Below are 20,377 nucleotides of genomic sequence, written 5' to 3'. Positions count from 1 at the left end.
GCCAGGGCACATAGGGGAAGCGCCCATTTGCTTCTCCACCCCCCCCCTTCCTCTCTGTCTCTCTCTGCCCCTCCCGCAGCGGAGGCTCCATTGGAGCAAAGATGGCCCGTGCGCTGGGGATGACTCCTTGGCCTCTGCCCCAGGCACTAGAGCGGCTCTGGTCGTGGCAGAGCGACGCCCTGGAGGGGCAGAGCATCGCCCCCTGGTGGGCAGAGCGTCACCCACGTGCCGGGTGGATCGCATGCGGGAATCTGTCTGACTGTCTCTCCCCGTTTCCAGCTTCAGAAAAATACAAAAAAAAAAAAAAAGAAAAAGAAAAAGAAAAAGAAAGCAATCAATGAACAACTAAGGAGACTAAGGAGCCACAACGATGAATTGATGCTTCTTATCTCTCTCCCTTCCTGTCTGTCTCTATCTGTCCCTCTCTCTGTCTCTCTCAGTCTCTGTCACAAAAAAACAAAAACATAATTGAATGGTTTCTGGTATAAAAAATTAGGTAATATATTCATGGAGATATGAGCTCAAGTTTATACAAAATTTAAAGCTATAAAAGCAGCTTGCCATAATCCCATACAGGGGGTCCTCGGATTATGACAGTCTCAACATACGATGTTTTGAGTTTACGACGCTCACTCCCATAAAAACTTTAAAATACAATGTGAGTGTTTTGGTTTACGCTGTTAGCATCATACTTATGGACTACATTGGTGAACTAGTTTGGTTGTGCATGGCAGAAGAATACAAAGTATGCTTTTTCTGTGGCTTAGTTGTGTTTTTAATGATTATGATTTTACAACTGTGTTAGGACAGATAAGTGACTTAGGCTAGGGTATGTTTTGACTTACACCAAAATTCAGGTTACATCAGTGTCATAGGAACGAAACTGTGTCATAACCCAAGGATCCCTTGTACTAATATAGCTAATAGAACATACCTCCTCTACTATAATACTTAATTTTAACTTGCCAGAATTTTACTACATTTTTAAGAGGTGAAAGGGATCACAGAGAAAATTTAATACTACATTTTTAAGAGGTGAAAGGAATCACAGAGAAAATTTTTTTTTTTTAATTTTTTTTTAAATTTATTTATTCATTTTTTAGAGAGGAGAGGGAGAGACAGAGAGGAGAGACAGAGAGAGAGAAGGGGGGAGGAGCTGGAAGCATCAACTCCCATATGTGCCTTGACCAGGCAAGCCCAGGGTTTCGAACTGGCGACCTCAGCATTTCCAGGTCGACGCTTTATCTACTGCGCCACCACAGGTCAGGCTCACAGAGAAAATTTAATACAACGTTTTCATTTTATAGATTTAAAAATGGAGGCTTAGAGAGGTAAAATGATTTGCCAAAGGTTACAAAGCCCATGAAAAGAAACTAACTGATATTACACAACCAAGAACATTCATAAGGGGGCGGGGGGAGATATATTCGGTGGGACACTTGAATCTATGTAAACACAAATTAAAATCATAAAAAAAAAAGAACATTCAAACTTTTAAAAAATGCCTTTAGAAAAGAATATGACATTGAACAGGCATTAAGATGTTGGAGAGCTAAGAAAAATGTTTATATGATACAAGAGAGAACTGGAGATAGGAAAAAAGAAAAAACAAAAGATCTTTATATAGAGCTAACAAACTGTTTAAATGTTTAACTACCCCTCTAGATTACCTGTAACTGATTCTTTATTTTCTGTGTTTAAATATTCTAGTTTCTGAAAGGACACCTCTACAAATTATAAACAAGTAATTTACAAGTATTTATACAAAGAGATATTATTTTGCATTTCATCTTGAAATCACTTGGCTTCCTTCTTAACTCTTCCAGCAGAACTCTTCTGGACAAAAACATGCATCCCAGGTCAAAAGTACCATTTAAGCTAGTAAAAGAAACTATCTGAGCTAACATTTCTTACCCATCAAACCTCTTTTTCCCCTCAGGATACCTGTACAAGAGTGTTCACCTTTTTCGCCCTCTTTTATAACTCACATCTCAGTTAACAACACCTTATTCAATTCTCTACAAAATACAGGTACATACATTCTTTCACTGAACAAATATTTATCTTACCTTCTTCCTGTCTCAGGCAGTATGCTAAGTGCTTAAGACATGAAGCTGATGAAACATGGTACTGTCCTCACCCTCAGAGAGCTCACAATCTGGAGAGACAGCCAGTCTAGTAAACAAACAATACCACCTGCACAGAGTAACTTATAACCAAGATATATACAAAGTAGGGGAATGGCCTATGGAAAAAGTAACACAAGGCTGCCTAAAAGTAACTGAAGGCTTCAAAAAGGACTTAAGAGTCAAGGCAGCTTTTCAACCTGTTTCATCATGACACACATAAGCTAATTACTAAAATTCTGTGGCACACACACCAAAATAAATTGTATTTTTTGCTGATCTGACAAAAAAGTAGGTACAATTTTGATTCATTCACACCTGACAGCTATTGTTGTGTTGGCTGTTGTCATTTTTATATTTGACAATCTAAGGGAAAAGACATCAGTGCCCCTGACTACATAGTCAGGTACTACGTTTTAAAAATTCTTGCGACACACCAGTTGAAAGTTGCTGATTTAAGGTAACACATCAAGGCTTAATAGGAAGGGAGAAATATATTCTAGGCAAAAAGGAACACTGTAAGGAAAACTTAGAGGAAGGGAAAATTATAATGCGTGCTCATATTACAGAGCATAAACTGCAAAGACTTTCTCATAAATGATTAGATCTTTTAAGGGATTATATCATAAGGGTCCTAGTATATTATTCAAAACACTTTCATTCAACAACTATTTGCCAAGCCCCTACTATGCGCTAAACACTGACAAGTACACAGGATACAGATCTTTGTAGACACACTGCTGTCTATACACATGGTTGCCACCTGAATTGTAAAGTATATAGCCTGTGTGGCCGCAGCAGCCCTAAAAGAACACTGTAAACTGCCAGCCCTGGTTATGTAGCTCAGTTGGTTAGAGCGCTGTCCAGATATGCCAAGGTTGCAAGTTTCACCACTAGTCAGGGCACAAACAAGAATCAATCAATGAATGCATAAATAAGTGGAAAACAAATCATTATTTCTCTCTTCTCCATCCCTACCCCACCAAAATCAATTTAAAAAAAAAAAACAGAACACTGAAAAAAAAAAACCCCAAAAAACAAAAACAGAACACTGTAAACTAGCAGAGTCTAGACTGCAGGCTCCTTAATTATCATAAAAAGCCCACAAATCCACATTCATACCAAGTATGCTCTGTTTTCAGTACATAATAGACACAATTAGAATTGAGAGTAATATCATTTTTAAATAATACTGAATTTAAAAAGCTCACATTGGCCCTGGCTGGTTGGCTCCGTGGTAGAGCGTTGGCCCTGCATGTGGAAGTCCCAGGTTCGATTCCCGGCCAGGGCACACAGGAGAAGTGCCTATCTGCTTCTCTACCCTTCCTCCTCTCCTTTCTCTCTATCTCTCTCATCCCCTCTCACAGCCAAGGCTCCACTGGAGCAAAGCTGCCCAAGCACTGAGGATGGCTCCATGGCCTCAGCCTCAAGAACTACAATGGCTCTGGTTGCAATGGAGCAACGCCCCAGATGGGCAGAGCATCGCACTCTAGTGAGCCTACTGGGTGGATCCCAGTCGGGCGCATGTGGGAGTGTCTCTCTGCCTCCCCATTTCTCACTTCAGAAAAATACAAAATAAAACCCCCAAAAAAACCAACTCACATTAATACGTGACAGCTATTTTTTTACTATGCCTGTTACTTTTTCTAAGTAAACATGTAACATCTTAAGTTGTGTTCCTATGTGACAATTTTGTAAAAATGTTCTCTGAATTAAATTTTTGTGTGTGTGTGATAGAGTCAGAGAGAGGGACAGACAGGGACAGACAGGAAGGGAGAGAGATGAGAAAGATGAGAAGCATCAATTTTTCATTGTGGCTTCTTAGTTGTTCATTGATTGCTTTCTTATATGTGCCTTATGGGGGGGGCACTACAGCAGAGGGAGTGACCCTTTGCTCAATCTAGCAACCTTGGGTTTCAAGCCAGCGACCTCTGGGCTCAAGCCAGTGACCATGGGGTCATATCTATGATCTGACACTCAAGCCAGCAACCCCACGCTCAAATCAGATGAGCCCGCGCTCAAGCGCGGACATCAGGGTTTCAAACTTGGTCCTCTGCATTCCAGTCCGACATTCTATCCACTGTGCCACTGCCTGGTCAGGCTAAAAAAATTTTTTTTAACGATTTCATTTATTGATTTTAGAGAGAGGAGAGAGAGAGAAAGGAGGGAGGGAGTAGGAAGCATCAACTCATGGTTGCTTCTCACATGTGCCTTGACCAGACAAGCCCAGGGTTTCAAACCAGCCACCTCAGCACTCCAGGTCGACACTTTATCCACTGTGTCATCATAGGTCATGCACAAATTTATTATGAACTCTTATTTCATAATATAAATTCTAACAAAGTTACAAATAAAATAAAATAATACTGAATTCCTAACCAGCCTTTTGCTTTTTCTCCCAAATTAATGCATTCTGCAAGTATATTCCTGTCATATATCTCCCAAACTTTCAGTGTTAAAAAGGTATCTAAATGTTAAAGACAGAATGCCATCAACATCTGATATTCTGCTTCAAATGCTTTATAGAAGGCAATTTGGTGCCTGACCAGTTGGTGACACAGTAGATACAGCATTGGCCTGGGATGCTGAGGACCCAGGATCAAAACCTTGAGGTTGCCAGCTTGAACATGGGCTTACCAACTTGAGCGCAGGCTCAGCAACTTGAGCATTGGGTCACTGGCTTAAGCATAGGATCACAGACCTGATCCCATGGTCAGTGGCTACAGCCCAAAGGTTGATTGAGCCCAAGGTCACTGGCTTAAGCAAGGGGTCACTGGCTCAGTTGGACCCTCCGGGTCAAGGCACATGTGATGAGGCAATCAATGAAAAATGAAGGTACCACAACTATGAGTTGATACTTCTCATCTCCCTCCCTTCCTGTATGTCTGGTCCTGCCTGCCTTGTCTGTCTGTCTGTCTGTCTCTCTTACTAAAAAAAGAAAAAGAAAGGCAATTTGGCAATACAGATCAGGATCAAGAGCCATAAAATTGTACATATCCTTTGATCTATTTTCTTTCAATAAATAGGAATTACTTTTATAATAGAAAAAAATGATACAAATATTTTAAATGCATGAATTCAGTTTAGTTTCCTACAACTGCATCAGAGTCCAGCCCTGGCCAGTTTTCCCAGTGGACAGAGCATCAGTCCAGCGTATGGACAGCCTGCATTTGATTCCAGGTCAGGGCATACATGAGAAGCAACCATCTATTTCTTTTCTCCTCCTCTCCCCCTACTCTCTTTTCCTCTCTCACAGCCATTGGCTCGACTGGTTAGAGCATCAGGCACTGAGGATAACTCAGCAGATTCAAGCGTGGGCCTGAAACGGAGACTGTAGGGTGGATCCCGGTCAGGGTGCATATGGGAGTCTCTCTATCTCCCTCCTCTCACTTGAAAGAAAGGTAAGAAAGGTAAGGGAGGGAAGAAGGGAGGAAGGGAAGAAGGAAGGGAGGAACGGAAAGGAAGGGAAGGGAAGGGAAGGGAAGGGAAGGGAAGGGAAGGGAACGGAAGGGAGGGGAGGGGAGGGGAGGGGAGGGGAGGGGAGGAAGAGAAGAGAGAGAAGAGGAGAGAAGAGAAGAGAAGAGAAGAGAAGAGAAGAGAAGAGAAGAGAAGAGAAGAGAAGAGAAGAGAAGAGAAGAGAAGAGGAAAGAAAGAGAAAGGCTGAAGGAATTTCATTTATCAGCTATATGACCTTAGGAAAGTTACTTGATTTCTCAAAGCCTCAGTATTCTTTTTTTTGTATTTTTCTGAAGTTGGAAACGGGGAGGCAGTCAGACAGACTCCCGCATGCGCCCGACCGGGATCCACCCGGCATGCCCACCAGGGGGTGATGCTCTGCCCATCTGGGGCATTGCTCTGTTGCAACCAGAGCCATTCTAGTGCCTGAGGCAGAGGCCACAGAGCCATCCTCAGCGCCCAGGCCAACTTTGCTCCAATGGAGCCTCTGCTGATGGAGGGGAAGAGAGAGACAGAGAGGAAGGAGAGGGGGAGGGGTGGAGAAGCAGATGGGTGCTTCTCCTGTGTGCCCTGGCCGGGAATCAAACCCAGGACTCCTGCATGCCAGGCTGACGCTCTACCACTGAGCCAACCGGCCAGGACTAGCCAGCATTTCTTAATGGCTCACATCATTAATTTCAATACTGATGCCTATATCAATTTGTATATTTTTAACTACTTAAAATAATTACTAAAATTTTTGTCCTTTAAAAACAGAACAGTTTGAGAGTACTCAAAATTTTATCTGTACATAAATGAATGAATGAAAAGTAGGAGACTGGCTCATGATATTGTAGCCACTTAATTGTTATAACTTCATCTGAACACTGAATATCACAGTAGCTTAAAATATTATTATTTGGTGACAGAGAGACAGAGAAAGAGACATAGGGACAGACAGACAGGAAGAGAGATGAGAAGCATCAATTCTTTGCTGTGGCACCTTAGTTGTTCATTGATTGCTTTCTCATATGTGCCTTGACCAGGAGGGCTACAGAGGACCAACTGATCCCTTGCTCAAGACAGTGACCTTGGGCTCAAGCTGGTGAGCTGTGCTCAAACCAGATGAGCCCGCGCTCAAGCCGGCAACCTCAGGGTTTCGAACCTGGGTCCTCTGCATCCCAGTCCAATGCTCTATCCACTGCGCCACTGCCTGGTTAGGCTTAAAATTATTTTTATTCTTGCTTGACCGGTGGTGGCATAGTGGATAAAGCATCAACCTGGGACGCTGAGTACCCGGGTTTGATACCCTAAGGTTGCTGGCTTGAGCACAGTTGAGCAAGGGATCATTGAAATGATCCCACGGTCACTAACTTGAACCCAGAGGTCACTTGCTTGAGCAAGGGGTCACTGGCTAGGCTTGAGCCCCCAGGTCAAGGCACATATGAGAAGCAATCAATAAACAAAGTGATGCAACTACAAGTTGATACTTCTCCTCTGTCTCCCTTTCTGTGTGTGTGTGTGTGTCTCATTCTCTCAAAAAATTTTTTTATTCTTTTTTTTTCCTTCTTTTCCAAGTGAGAGGAAGGGAGACAGAGAGACAGACTCCCACATGCACTCCACTGGGTTACCCAGCAACCCCCACCTGGGGCCATGCTGGTAACCAAGCTATTTTTAGCACTTGAGGTAGAGGTGCCACAGAGTCATCCTCAGCACCTGGGGATGTCATCCTCAACACCTCTTGAAGCAATTGAGCCATGGCTGTGGAAGAGAAAGAGAGAGAGAAAAAGAGAGAGGGGGGAGGGGTGGAGAAGCAGGTGGTTGCTTCTCTTGTGTGCCCTAACCAGGAACCGAATCCAGGACATCCACAAACTGGGCCAATGCTCTACCACTGAGCCAACTGGCCAGGCCTTGTTTTTATTCTTATAATAAACTGTTGGTTAAAGATAAGAAACAGCTTGACCAGGCAGTGGCGCAGTGGATAGAGCATAGGACTGGGATGTGGAGGACCCAGGTTCAAGACCCCGAGGTCGCCAGCTTGAGTGCAGGCTCATCTGGTTTGAGCAAAAAGCTCACCGGCTTGGACCCAAGGTCGCTGGCTTAAGCAAGGGGTTACTCGGTCTGCTGAAGGCCCACAGTCAAAGCACATATGAGAAAGCAATCAATAAATCAAGGTGTCGCAGCGAAAAACTGATGACTGATGCTTCTCATCTCTCTCCGTTCCTGTCTGTCTGTCCCTATCTGTCCCTCTCTCTGACTCTCTCTCTGTCCCCATAATAAAAAAATTAAATAAATAAAAAAATAAAAAGACAAGAAACATAAGCTACACTGATGATGAAATGAGTAAATGAATGCATTTATCTGATCAGGATTCTTACATAGTACTACATCCAGATAGCTCGGTATTTTTTAAGCATTAAAAAAAAAAGAAATGTGGTGATAGTTATATTCAATTAGGATTTTCATTTATGAAAATAAACTATCCGTACTTCCAATGTTTTATCTGTGGAGATCAGCTTTCAAATAGCAGCCTAGAACCATTCCTTTCATTTGTCATTGGAAATAAAACAGAACAATAATAAAAACCTGTTGATTTTTTATCTATTCTGATGCCATAAAAATAATTAATTTCAATCTACATTGTAATATATATTCATTTTAAAATGACAAATAATGATTTATCTCATGTTAAGGTGTCATTTATTAAAGATGAAAAGAAAATTTGTTTAATGTATTTTGTTCAATGTATTATTAAAAAAATTATATATGTAATTTGAAGTAAAATAAAAATGGGCCCTGGCCCAGTGGCTCAGTGGCTAAAACACTGTCCTGGCACCAAAGTGGTGGGTTTTACTCCTGGTCAGGACACACATGAGAAGCAATCAATGAGTGCGTAACTAAATGGAACAACTAAGTGGAACGAGTTCATGCTTCTCTCTCACTCTCTCCCTTCCCCTTTCTTTTTCTTTCTCCTTCTTCTTTCTCCTCCTCCTCCTCCTCCTCCTTCTTCTCTCCCTCTCTCAAACCAATCGGAAAATAAAAAATAAAATAAAATAGCCCTAGTCTAGTAGCTCAGTTGGTTAAAGCATTGTTCTGACATGCCAAGGTTGTGCGTTTGATCCGGGTCAGGGTACATACAGGACTCAACCAATGAATGCATAAGTAAGTGGAACAACAAATCAATGTTTCTCTCTCTCTCCCTCTCCCTCCCCCACTCTGTTTCTCTCCCCCATCCTCTCTCACTGAAATCAATAAATAAAAATTTTAAATATTGTTATTTTACTTAAATAACACTCCTTTCTCATATCAAACAAAAATATTTTTAAAATTAAGTAAGGTTGGGAAGTGCTGATTCTCTACATGATATAATACATGACCCTTGGGAGACGTACTATTTGTAAATAAAGGACTCTGGTATAGTAAATTTACTTTGTTTTAATAGTCTCGTAAATCCCTAAAGGCAATACATATGAAAACTAAGGCCTAGTGTGCAAAATTGCAACGCTATTATTGATTCTATATATCTTATACAACTCCATAGTAATGTCTCTATGGAAAATTCACAAACAGTGGTGTGCCAGATCTTCATATTTCATTTCCCTATATTCTCCTTTCTCCAGTTTAATTCACCACCACCACCACAAGGCTAAGGAGAAAGTTCACATACCTATTTTTCACCTAGACTAGTACAATAGCTCTTCCTACCCCAAACCACGTTTCATATTGATTTATAGTGATCATCCTCCAAGTCTCTTAATTATGACATTCCTTCACACAAAAGAACTCCTTTCAAGATACTCAGGGTCTTTACAATGAGCCCTAAACTCCTGAGCTTATGATTAAATGCCTCCATGATCTGACTATAGGCTCACCTAGTCTCATCTCTTACTGCACCCTCAATGCAAGAGTCACACATTTCCCAGATTATATCATGCCTGCTTCTGTCTCAGCTTTGACACTCAAGCTGGTCCTGACCAAGCCTCCCTCTTTCTAATCATGCCAAAAGTCATTCTGAGCACTTATGTACCAGGCACTATGTAGGTGTTAAAGATTCAATGATGAACCAAACAAACATGGTCTCTACATTCATAGAGCTAGTACTTGTTTCATTGGGTTGACTATGAGGTTTAAACAGGACCTATACAGTCATATTCAATAAATATTAGCTATTAGTGTTGCTGCCTAACTGTACTATCGAAAATATTTGCCACATACACCACTTTATATCTTACCCTGATGTCTTTTTTTTTAAGTTGCTATGAGTTTATTTGAGCCAAACTGACAACATATGCTGAGAAACACGATCTCAAATTTTCCCTGATTTATTTTTTCGTAGCATTTATAATTTACTTCTCATTACTTATTTCTGTATTTATTGTCTACCTCCTCCCTCCACAGGGACCATGTCTTTTTTCTTTTTACTTACTGTAACCCCAATGCCTAGAACATCCCTGGCCCTTACTTAGCAGCTGGTCAAAAACCACCTCTAGATCAATGATTTTTATAGTCTTGGGTTGTATACAGATCAATAAATATAAAATTATAATTGATATATATTCTGCCTGACTTGTGGTGGCGCAGTGGATAAAGCGTCGACCTGGAAATGCTGAGGTTGCCGGTTCGAAACCCTGGGCTTGCCTGGTCAAGGCACATATGGGAGTTGATGCTTCCTGCTCCTCCCCCCCTTCTCTCTCTCTCTGTCTCTCCTCTCTCTCTCTCTCTCTCTGTCTCTCCCTCTCCTCTCTAAAATGAACAAATAAAAAATAATAATAAATAAATAATTGATATATATTCTATGAAAGAAGATTATATAATAGAGAACTATGAATAGTGTTTTCTTTTTTGAGGTGTGGGTAGGGCATAAGGGATTTCTTTTAATTCCTTTAGCTCGGGGTCGGGAACCTATGGCTCACAAGCCAGATGTGGCTCTTTTGATGGCATCTGGCTTGCAGATGAATTTTTAATAAAAAAAATGTTAAAAATTTAAAACATTCTCATGTATTACAATCCTTCATTTCCTACCTCATGTTCATGGTTGTGGGTGGCTGAAGCCAATCACAGCTGTCCTCTGGGACAACACCAAATTTTTATTGGCTACTGCGTAACGTACACGGGTCATTGTATGGCTCTCACGGAATTATATTTTAAAATATGTGGTGTTGGGCCTGACCTGTGGTGGTGCAGTGGATAAAGCATCGACCTGGAAATGCTGAGGTTGCTGGTTCGAAACCCTGGGCTTGCCTGGTCAAGGCACATACGGGAGTTGATGCTTCCAGCTCCTCCCCCCTTCTCTCTCTCTGTCTCTCCCTCTCCTCTCTAAAATGAATAAATAAAAAAATTTAAAAAAAAAAAAGTGGTGGTCATGGTTCTCTTAGCCAAAAAGGTTCCCGACCCCTGCTTTAGCTGAAACTTCTAGAATATGCAGAGTTAAACTGGCAATAGAGAATATTACCACAGGTCATTCACATGTGTTATTTCTTCTATCTGGTTTTCCACAACACAACTCCTGTAATTTATTAATTTTTTTAAAGATTTTTCAAAGACTTTATTCATTTTAGAGGAGAAAGAGAGAAAGAGAAAAAGCAAAGGAGGGAGGAGCAGGAAGCATCAACTTCCATATGTGCCTTGACCAGACAAACCCAGGGTTTTGAACAGGCGACCTCAGTAATCCAGGTCAATGCTTAATCCACTGTGCCACCACAGGTCAGGCACAACTCCTGTAATTTAATCCTTCAGTTTTCTTCCTCTAGGAAACCATCCCTGACTATTACATACCCTGATCCCACAACTTTTCATTTCTTAGCACTCTTTACATTTAAATTACTCTTTTCACTTGATGGCTATATTGTCCACACATATAAAATATTAATACAAAAAGACAGGGACCATATCTGTTTTATTATTTGTAATATCCCAATGACAACACAGTCAGCAGCACCAAAAAAAAAAAAAAATTGTTAGATGAATAAAAAAGGACTATATTTTAAACTAGAAGTTCTCAAAGTGTGGTTCAGAGACCAGGAACATAAGTATGACATAGGTTACTTATTAGAAGTGCAAACTCTCAAATCCTACTCCAGAAGTGGCAGCATGCAATCTCTCCAGTTGATTCTGATTTATGGTAAAGTCTGTGAACCCATCTTAGACATCTCAACTACAGTCATATACTGCATAATGACATTTCCGTCAAATGGTGGTGTATCAAATAGTTTACCTAGATGTGTAGTAGGCTATACTGCTCGGTTTGTATAAGTGCACTCTATGGTGTTCGAGCAATGACAAAATAACCTAACAATGCATTTCTCAGAACATATTCCCATCATATTTAAGTGGGCAATGGGAATGATTGAAATAAGTAAGACACAGTTGCTGCCTAGAAGTTGTTGTGGAGTCAGACACATAAGAATGACAACCCCAAAACGCAGAATCAGTGAGTTAGGGAAAGTTCAATAATTAAATTATTTCATTATAAACCACCTTTCTAAAAAAAAACAGATGGGGTGGGGAAAAGAATTCAACTAAACTCCTAGGAGCTCATGATTACCAGGACTTAGATTTGACTAGAATGTCTTACTTCTCACAGAGAACAAAATATAGATTGCTGTATATGATGGAGAAACATGTTCATTAAATGTATCATAAACCAAGTTTGACCCAACTCAATGAAAAGCCAACTGGTCTCAACTTTTTTCAAAACAAGAAGGAGAAAAACTGCAAATATAAGGATCTCCCAACTAAATTCAGAGAGGGCAAAACAAATTAAGGCATAAGAAGGTATTAGGGAGAACTGTCACAGTCTGACTACCAAGCTGATTTTTCAGTCTTTAGAAGCCCTGGTCTCTGCCTCCAAATAAAAACAAACCATTTGTTCTGAGCAATAGTCAAACCTGTAAATAAATATTTTAAAATTTTCCAAATTGTACCTCCATGTTAAAAGACCCGCAAAATAAAAATACATTTCAAAAACATTTTTAGTTATTTCTGTCAAAAGGCTACAAAGCTCATAAGGTCATAGTATGCATGCTGGCCTCACTCCATCACTCCAATACACACTATCATTCAGGTTTTGCAATGACACTAAGGCTTTGAGGCTCTCTCCAATACCTCCAATATCGCCCTTCCCCTCTACAAAAACAAAAGGAAGAAAACCAACGAATTCCCATCCCGACAGCTCCCGGGAAGCAGTCGTCCTCAAATAATCGTTCCTGCTTATTAGACCCCTGAAACCTGGAGAAGGAAACGGGGACAGCAGTGAGCCCGGGTTGGGGGGGGCGGGGGGGGGGGGACGGACACACGACGGGACGACACAGGAGGCGGATAAAGGGGAGAGGAAATGTGGATGGTAGAGGACGAAGGGGTGAAATGAGAGGGAAAGGAGAGAGCAGTGAAGATGAAATGATGAAAGGCGGTAAGCAGCGAGATCAAAGAGCAGGAACGAAAAATGAGGAAAAGAGGCAAGTATAAAGATAAAGGCAAAATGGTAGAGAAGAAAAGGAAGGGTCGGGTTAAAGGACGAGGAGGGGGCGGCAAAGGGGAGCGCGAAAGAGGCTGTCACTGGGGGGTGATTTCAAAAAGGGTGTCACTGGGGAGGAAAGAGAAAAGGGGGAATGTCACCCCAGCAGGTGGCCGGGGAACACCGGGGAAGGAGGAGCGGGCTACCGAGGGGGCGGGAACAGGGGGAGAGGTAAAGGCAGGGCGCAGAGCCGGCACCAGGGCTAGAAAAGGGCAGGCCTGCGGGAGCCAGGGTGGCGGACCGCTGCGGTTCAGGCAGGCCTTGCTCCCTTACCATGACGGTGCCGGCCTGGTCCTCAGGCATGCAGCCTCTGTCCTGGGCTCGGCGGCGGGCTGGGCCAAAGCCCGCCCCCAGGTTGAGCCGGCGCGGGGGCTCCAGGAGGCTTCGGTGAGCGGCGGCTCCGGGCTCGGCCCAGGCCTCGGCCTCTCCTTCAGAAGCTAGAAGTGCGGCACCCACACCGCCAGCCTGACCGGGAGCGCAGACTCCGCCCCCGCGAGGCCCCGCCCTCGCGCACGAGCCCAAATTTAGCTCCGCCTTCACTCTCACTGCGCAGACTCATCCAATGGAGTCTGTAACCCGCCCGCTGGCTTCTCTCCTCCTGAGACCCTTAAAAGAACTACACCCTCTCGTCCTAAACTTCCTTTAAAAATAAGGGTTTTAAATATTATGTCATTACAGGAAAGTAGAACACTCATTTAAAATTTTTTTATTGATTGATTTTAGAGAGAGAGGAAGTGGGAAGGGGGGGGGGAGAGAGAAACATGGATTTGTTATTCCACTTATTTATGCATTCATTGGTTGATTCTTGTCTGGCCTGATTGTGGATCCACTTGCAAGCTTGGCATATACAAACGAAGCTCTAACCAACTGAGCTATCTGGTCAGATAGCACTTCTTTCTGTCACCTATAGACCCCTGTATTTCTGATTCATTGTCATTCATTACTATTGTCATAATTCCTGGTGATTTCAATTCTCTTAAATGATTCTTCCAATGCCCTGGCTTCTCAGCTTCCTCTCTGATCACCCTTGCCTCAGCCTCTCATTTCCTTGCTCATACCTTAGATCTTTTCATTATCTATAATTGTAACCCCTCTAAAGTCACAATTTTAATCATCCAACTTTCCCACCACAAACTCCTTCCTTTGTACCTCTCTTCTTCTAATACCCAACTCCAGAAATTCTTCAACACCACCAAGACTTGATACCCACTGATCCCAGTCCCTTTTCACTATTCCTCACACTACCTTGTATCCTCACTTCCTTTCTTGAACAGTTCATACTGTCCATCATGAAAATCATTCCTAGATATTAGCCTTCATTGCTCCAGCTCCTCCCTCCTCACCTGACAAAAGTCCAATCCTGAACTTGCAACAGAACTGACAAAGGGGAAGGAGTGGGGAAAAATCCAAAACCACACTAACTGAAATGATTGGTCTCCCTTTAAATTTGATACCATTATCCTCAATAGGTCCTTAATGTTTGGCTATTCTGCTACTTTTTTCCAGTTCTTTCCCAGCCTACTAGATAACTATTTCACATCTCTCTCTTCAATCCTTCTTTCCTTATCCTCACTTAACCGATTGTTTTACTACCAATTCACTAAGAAAATGAGGCAAAAATAGAAGACATCTACAAGTTCCAACTAGCCACCATGACTTCCAACCACCTATAAGTCGCTCTGCCTCTAATTCAGCTCCTATACTCTGCCTTCCTTTCCTTCTTACTAATGATTTGTGTTTTATCAAAGGCCAAACTCTCCTCAGTTCTTCTCAAACCTTCTGGGCTAAAAGGTTTGATTTGGTTTTCTTTTTTTCACAATCAGTTACAAACCTATAATTTTGGAAAATGTAATAAAAATTATTAGAAAATAAATTCTAAAACAGACATACAAAATGTAAGCCCAGATTTAAAAAAGAAAAACATTTTGACCATTCTTAAGTGAACAATTCAGTGACATTAAGTACATTCAAGTTGCTGTGCTACTATAACCATCAGGGAGCTTCAGAACTCTTTTCATCTTGCAAAACTGAAACTCTGAACCCATTAAACAATAACACCTTGTTGCCTCCTCTCCACAGCCCCTAACAACCACCATTCTACTTTTTGTCTCTATGAGTTTAACTACTCTAGATCAGATTTTTAAATTATTTGATCCTCATAGACATGACCCCATGGCTTGAGCCCAAAGGTTACTGGCTTGAAGCCCAGGGTTGCTGGCTTGAGCCCAAGGTCGCTGGCTTGAGCAAGGGGTCATTCATTCTGCTGTAGCCCAAGGCACATATGAGAAAACAATCAATGAATAACTAAGGTGCCACAACAAAGAATTGATGTTTCTCATCTCTCTCCCTTTCTGTCTGTCCCTCTCGTCCCTCTCTGTGTCACACACACACAAACACAAATATATATATATATATATATATATATATATATATATATATAGGAATTTAGTATGTATGGTAAAGGTACAATTTCAAGCGAGTAAAAAAAAAAAGATGAAGGCCCTGGCCAGTTGGCTCAATGGTAGAGCGTCGGCCTGGCATGCAGGAGTCCCAGGTTCGATTCCCGGCCAGGGCACACAGGAGAAGCGCCCATCTGCTTCTCCACCCCTCCCCCTCTCCTTCCTCTCTGTCTCTCTCTTCCCCTCCTGCAGCCAAGGCTCCATTGGAGCAAAGTTGGCCCAGGCACTGAGGATGGCTCTGTGGCCTCTGCCTCAGGCGCTAGAATGGCTCTGGTTGCAACAGAGCGATGCCCTAAATGGGCAGAGCATCACCCCCTGGTGGGTGTGCCGGGTGGATCCCGGTCAGGCGCATGCGGGAGTCTGTCTGACTGCCTCCCCGTTTCCAACTTCAGAAAAATACAAAAAAAAAAAGGTGAAATTATATTTGGTGTTAGAATAACTGGATAGTCATCTAGAAAAATTTAACTTGGATCTACACTTCACATTATTCACCAAGATAAAGTTAAAATGCATCAAAGACTTAAATGTATACCGCATTTCTCCATATATAAGATGCACCCTTTTAAAAAAAATTTGGGGGTCTTGCCTGACAAGGCAATGGCACAGTGGACAGAGCATTGGACTGGGACGCAGATGACCCAGATTTGAAACCCCAAGGTCACCAGCTTGAGTGCAGGGTCACTGACTTGAGCATGGGATTATAGACATTACCCCATGCTCTCTGGCTTGAGCCCAAAGGCTACTGGCTTGAAGCCCAAGGTCGTTGGCTTGAGCCCAAGGTTGCTGGCTTGAGCAAGGTGTCTCTCGGTCTGCTGTAGGCCCCCGGTCAAGGCACATATGAGAAAGCAATCAATGAACAACGAAGGAGCCGCAATGAAGAATTGATGCTTCTCATCTCTGTCCCTTCCTGCCTGTCTGTCCCTATCTGTCCCTCTCTCTGCTCTCTCTCTGTCTCTGCCACTAAATATATATATATAATAATAATAATAATAAATTTTGAGGTCTAAAAACTGGGTGTGTCTTATACAGTGGTTGTAGTTTTTTACTTGCATTTCCCACTTTTTCACACTTGTTTTTGTGCTCATTGTTGAAGATAGTGATTTGTCATCAGACACAATTGAGGACAAGCTAATGGATGGGAGTTTTGACAGAGATGAGGAGTTGTACAAATTTTATGGTGAATAAAACTTGAGTTCAATAACTTTATGTAATACCTTCTTTTTTTTTTTTAAATTCAGGCCCCAAAATTAAGGTGCTTCTTATACATGGGAGCGTCTTATATGTGGGGAAATATAGTACTTGAAGGAACCATGGAAAGAGTTTTTATAATGTTAAAGTAAGGAAGGTCTTTCAAAGTACAGGGTACAAAACAAAACCTAGATGCTATGAAATACTGATAAATTCAACTATGTATGTAAAATTTTTAAAAAATTCATTTTAGAGAAGAGAGGGAGAGACAGAGAGAGAGAGAGAAAGGAGAGAGGAGCTAGAAGCATCAACTCCCATATGTGCCTTGACCAGGCAAGCCCAGGGTTTCGAACTGGCGACCTCAGCATTTCCAGGTCGATGCTTTATCCACTGCACCACCACAGGTCAGGCCTGTAAAAATTTTTAAACGTCTGTAAGATATTTTATAAGCATCTTAAAAACAGTAAGGTAAAAAATAACTATATATATATTTGCATTTCATGACATAGGAGAATGGGTAATTTTCATATTTATATACAGAGCTGAAAAGAGTAAGAACAAAAACTCATAGTGGAAAAAAATATAAAAAATATGAACAAAAAAAGAAATAGAAATGGCTCTTATATGCTCACTCTTACTCATAATAAGAGAAATGCAATTAGAATTTCTTTGAATTACAATTTTCCACCTATCAGATGGAAAGATCTGTAAGACTGATAAGACACTGTGTGGTGAGGGGGAAGTTTGAACATACTCTCCTTTTGTTGGTGAGAGTGTAAATTGCAACAAGTTCTATGGAGAACAATTCAGTGGTAGTATACTATATCAAATTTTTAAATGAATATTGTCTTTAACTAAAAATTCTACTACTAAAAATTAATCTACACATGTTTATATGTACAAGTTTTGTTTGTAGTAGCAAAAGATTGGAAACAAATGTTTATTAATAAACATTAATAAATAGTTTACTAATAAACTGGTCAAATAATGGTGTGTTTCTACAATGCATACTCTGCAGCCATAAAAAAGAAGATAGTTTCTTGTATATTGATATAAAATCTTCCAGATCTATTGTTAAGTGAAAAAGCTATGTCCTCAACAATGTATATTGCATTCTATTGATCTTGTAAGAAATGGTGGTAGCAATATATACTCATAATTGCTTATATGTGCAAAAAATATCCCTGGAAAAGTTTAACAAAAACTGATATCATTGATTATCTGATTGCAGTTAGCGAGGACAACTGGATGGCAGGAAATAGGTTGAAAAAAGACTTTTCATAGTATAACCTTTTGTATCTTTTTTTTTTTTTCACAATTTTTTTTATTTATTTTTATTTTTTACAGAGACAGAGAGTGAGTCAGAGAGAGGGATAGACAGGGACAGACAGACAGGAACGGAGAGAGATGAGAAGCATCAATCATTAGTTTTTCATTGCGCATTACAACACCTTAGTTGTTCATTGATTGCTTTCTCATATGTGCCTTGACCACGGGCCTTCAGCAGACCGAGTAACCCCTTGCTGGAGCCAGTGACCTTGGGTTCAAGCTGGTGGGCTTTTCCTCAAACCAGATGAGCCCCACTCAAGCTGGCAACCTCGGGGTCTTGAACTCGGGTCCTCTGCATCCCAGTCCGACGCTCTATCCACTGCGCCACCGCCTGGTCAGGCTAACCTTTTGTATCTTTAAAATTTTTTTTTTGTATTTTTTTTCCAAAGTTAGAAGTGGGGAGGCAGTCAGACTTCCGCGTGTGCCCGACCAGGATCCACCTGGCATGCCCACCAGGGGGTGATGCTCTGCCTATCTGGGCATTGCTCTGTTGTGGCCAGAGCCATTTTACTGCCTGAGGTGGAGGCCATAGAGCCATCCTCAGCGCCCAGGCCAACTTTGCTCCAGTGGAGCCTTGGCTGCAGGAGGGAAAGAGAGAGATAGAGAGAAAGGAGAGGGGGAAGAGTGGAGAAGCAGATGGGCACTTCTCCTGTGTGCCCTGACTGGGAATCAAACCCGGAACTTCCACACGCCGGGCCAACGCTCTACCACTGAGCCAACCAGCCAAGGCTGTATCTTTTAATTTTTTTTCTTTTTTTGTATTTTTCTGAAGTTGGAAACAGGGAGGCAGTCAGACAGACTCCCGCATGCGCCCGACCGGGATCCACCTGGCGCGCCCACCAGGGGGCGATGCTCTGCCCATCTGGGGCGTTGCTCTGTTGCAACCAGAGCCATTCTAGCGCCTGAGGCTGAGGCCATAGAGCCATCCTCAGCGCCCGGGCCAACTTTGCTCCAATGGAGCCTTGGCTGCGGGAGGGGAAGAGAGAGACAGAGAGGAAGGAGAGAGGGAGGGGTAGAGAAGCAGATGGGCGCCCCTGCTGTATGCCCTGGCCGGGAATCAAACCCAGGACTCCTGTACACCAGGCTGATGCTCTACCACTGAGCCAACCAGCCAGGGCCCCAAACTACCTTCTTGATGTTCCACTTATCTGTCAGACCTCACCCTTACTGGACTATCACCCCTGAGACAGAGAAATTCCAAGAAGCTGACAAGCTGCTCCAAGGAGGGGCTCCAGACATATCAGGACTTTTGATACAACACCCACATGCTCGAAGCCCCCCAAGGAGGAGCATTCTGGACATACCAGGACTTTTGCCTCAGTATCCCCTCAGGCTCTTCCAAACACTATATAACTAGCCCCATAGTCTGTAACCAGTGCTCTTCTCCCCGGGAGAAGTGTCCGGCAGGGTTCCTTTCTTCCTTTCAATAAAGCCTGTTACTCTGGTCTTTCGGACTCCCATGGATTCCAACAGGAACTACTAAAATAAACGTTTAGATATTACTGGGAAGCTCTGATCCTTTTGATAAATATAGAAACTCAACTTTACAAGGAAAGATCCAGAGTAAGTATAGCTTTAACTTAAATTTAATGATAAATGATATATAATTATACACTAGTCTTTTATCTATATAAACAAAAATTAATGGTAATTCAGTACTCTGCCCTCTCAAAAACTTGTATTCTTTAAAATTTTTTTGCTATTAAAGCTCTGGCTTTTGTTCTCTAACTATAATCAAGACTGAATTTAAGTTATTCAGGGCTTATAATAATTTATTTCTCCAAGATCTGAATTGTTTACAGAAATTGAAATATTTCTTCATAATTTTAATTATCGCTGATATTGTTATTATGAAGAGAATATCAATTCCATTTTGCTCTAGAACATAAAGCTAGAGACAAAGAGGGGATGGGAACTATAGAAAGGTAGATTTCAGTTCAACAAAGGTGAGAGTATTCCAAGAGCCCTGGCCAGATAGCTTGGTTGGTTGGAGCATTGTCTCAAAGCATAGAGGTTTCAGGTTTGATCCCTGGTCAGGGCACACTCTCTCCCTTCCTCTCTCTAAAGTCAATAAAATAAATTTTTTTAAAAAGTATTTTAAGAGCAAGAACTATTCTACATGGGATGGGCAACTTATAGTAAATTCCTGGTTACCAGAATAGTACAAGAAGGGGCAAATTAATGAAATGTTGGGGATATGACAGAGAGTTCTATAAGGAGTAAAAAAACAGAATTGATGATTGTTAAGATTCTTTCTAATTCTAAAAGTCAGTGGTTCAAAAAAATTAAATGCAAAAGCAAAGGAATAGTAATTTCAATAGAGCTCA

General features: G+C 41.7%; 2 protein-coding genes across 2 annotated transcripts in view; one reads left to right on the top strand and one right to left on the bottom strand.

Annotated features, from left to right (window-relative positions):
• Window positions 1-13,549, bottom strand: part of ZYG11B (zyg-11 family member B, cell cycle regulator) — a 92,674-nt gene extending 79,125 nt beyond the window's left edge. Inside the window, exon 1 of the mRNA XM_066376333.1 lies at window positions 13,348-13,549. Coding sequence (XP_066232430.1) covers window positions 13,348-13,377 — 30 coding nt within the window. The 5' untranslated portion in view covers window positions 13,378-13,549. The remainder of the gene's footprint in view (window positions 1-13,347) is intronic.
• ECHDC2 (enoyl-CoA hydratase domain containing 2) overlaps window positions 1-20,141 on the top strand; it is a 234,551-nt gene extending 214,410 nt beyond the window's left edge. The window contains exon 11 of the transcript XR_010750259.1: window positions 20,088-20,141. The gene's annotated coding sequence lies outside the window, so the exon portion shown is untranslated. The remainder of the gene's footprint in view (window positions 1-20,087) is intronic.
• The last annotated feature ends 236 nt before the right edge of the window (window positions 20,142-20,377 follow it).

The sequence above is a fragment of the Saccopteryx leptura genome, chromosome 3 (assembly GCF_036850995.1).
Source record: "Saccopteryx leptura isolate mSacLep1 chromosome 3, mSacLep1_pri_phased_curated, whole genome shotgun sequence".
NCBI classification, from domain to species: domain Eukaryota; kingdom Metazoa; phylum Chordata; class Mammalia; order Chiroptera; family Emballonuridae; genus Saccopteryx; species Saccopteryx leptura.
This window is presented reverse-complemented; position numbering and strand designations above follow the sequence as displayed.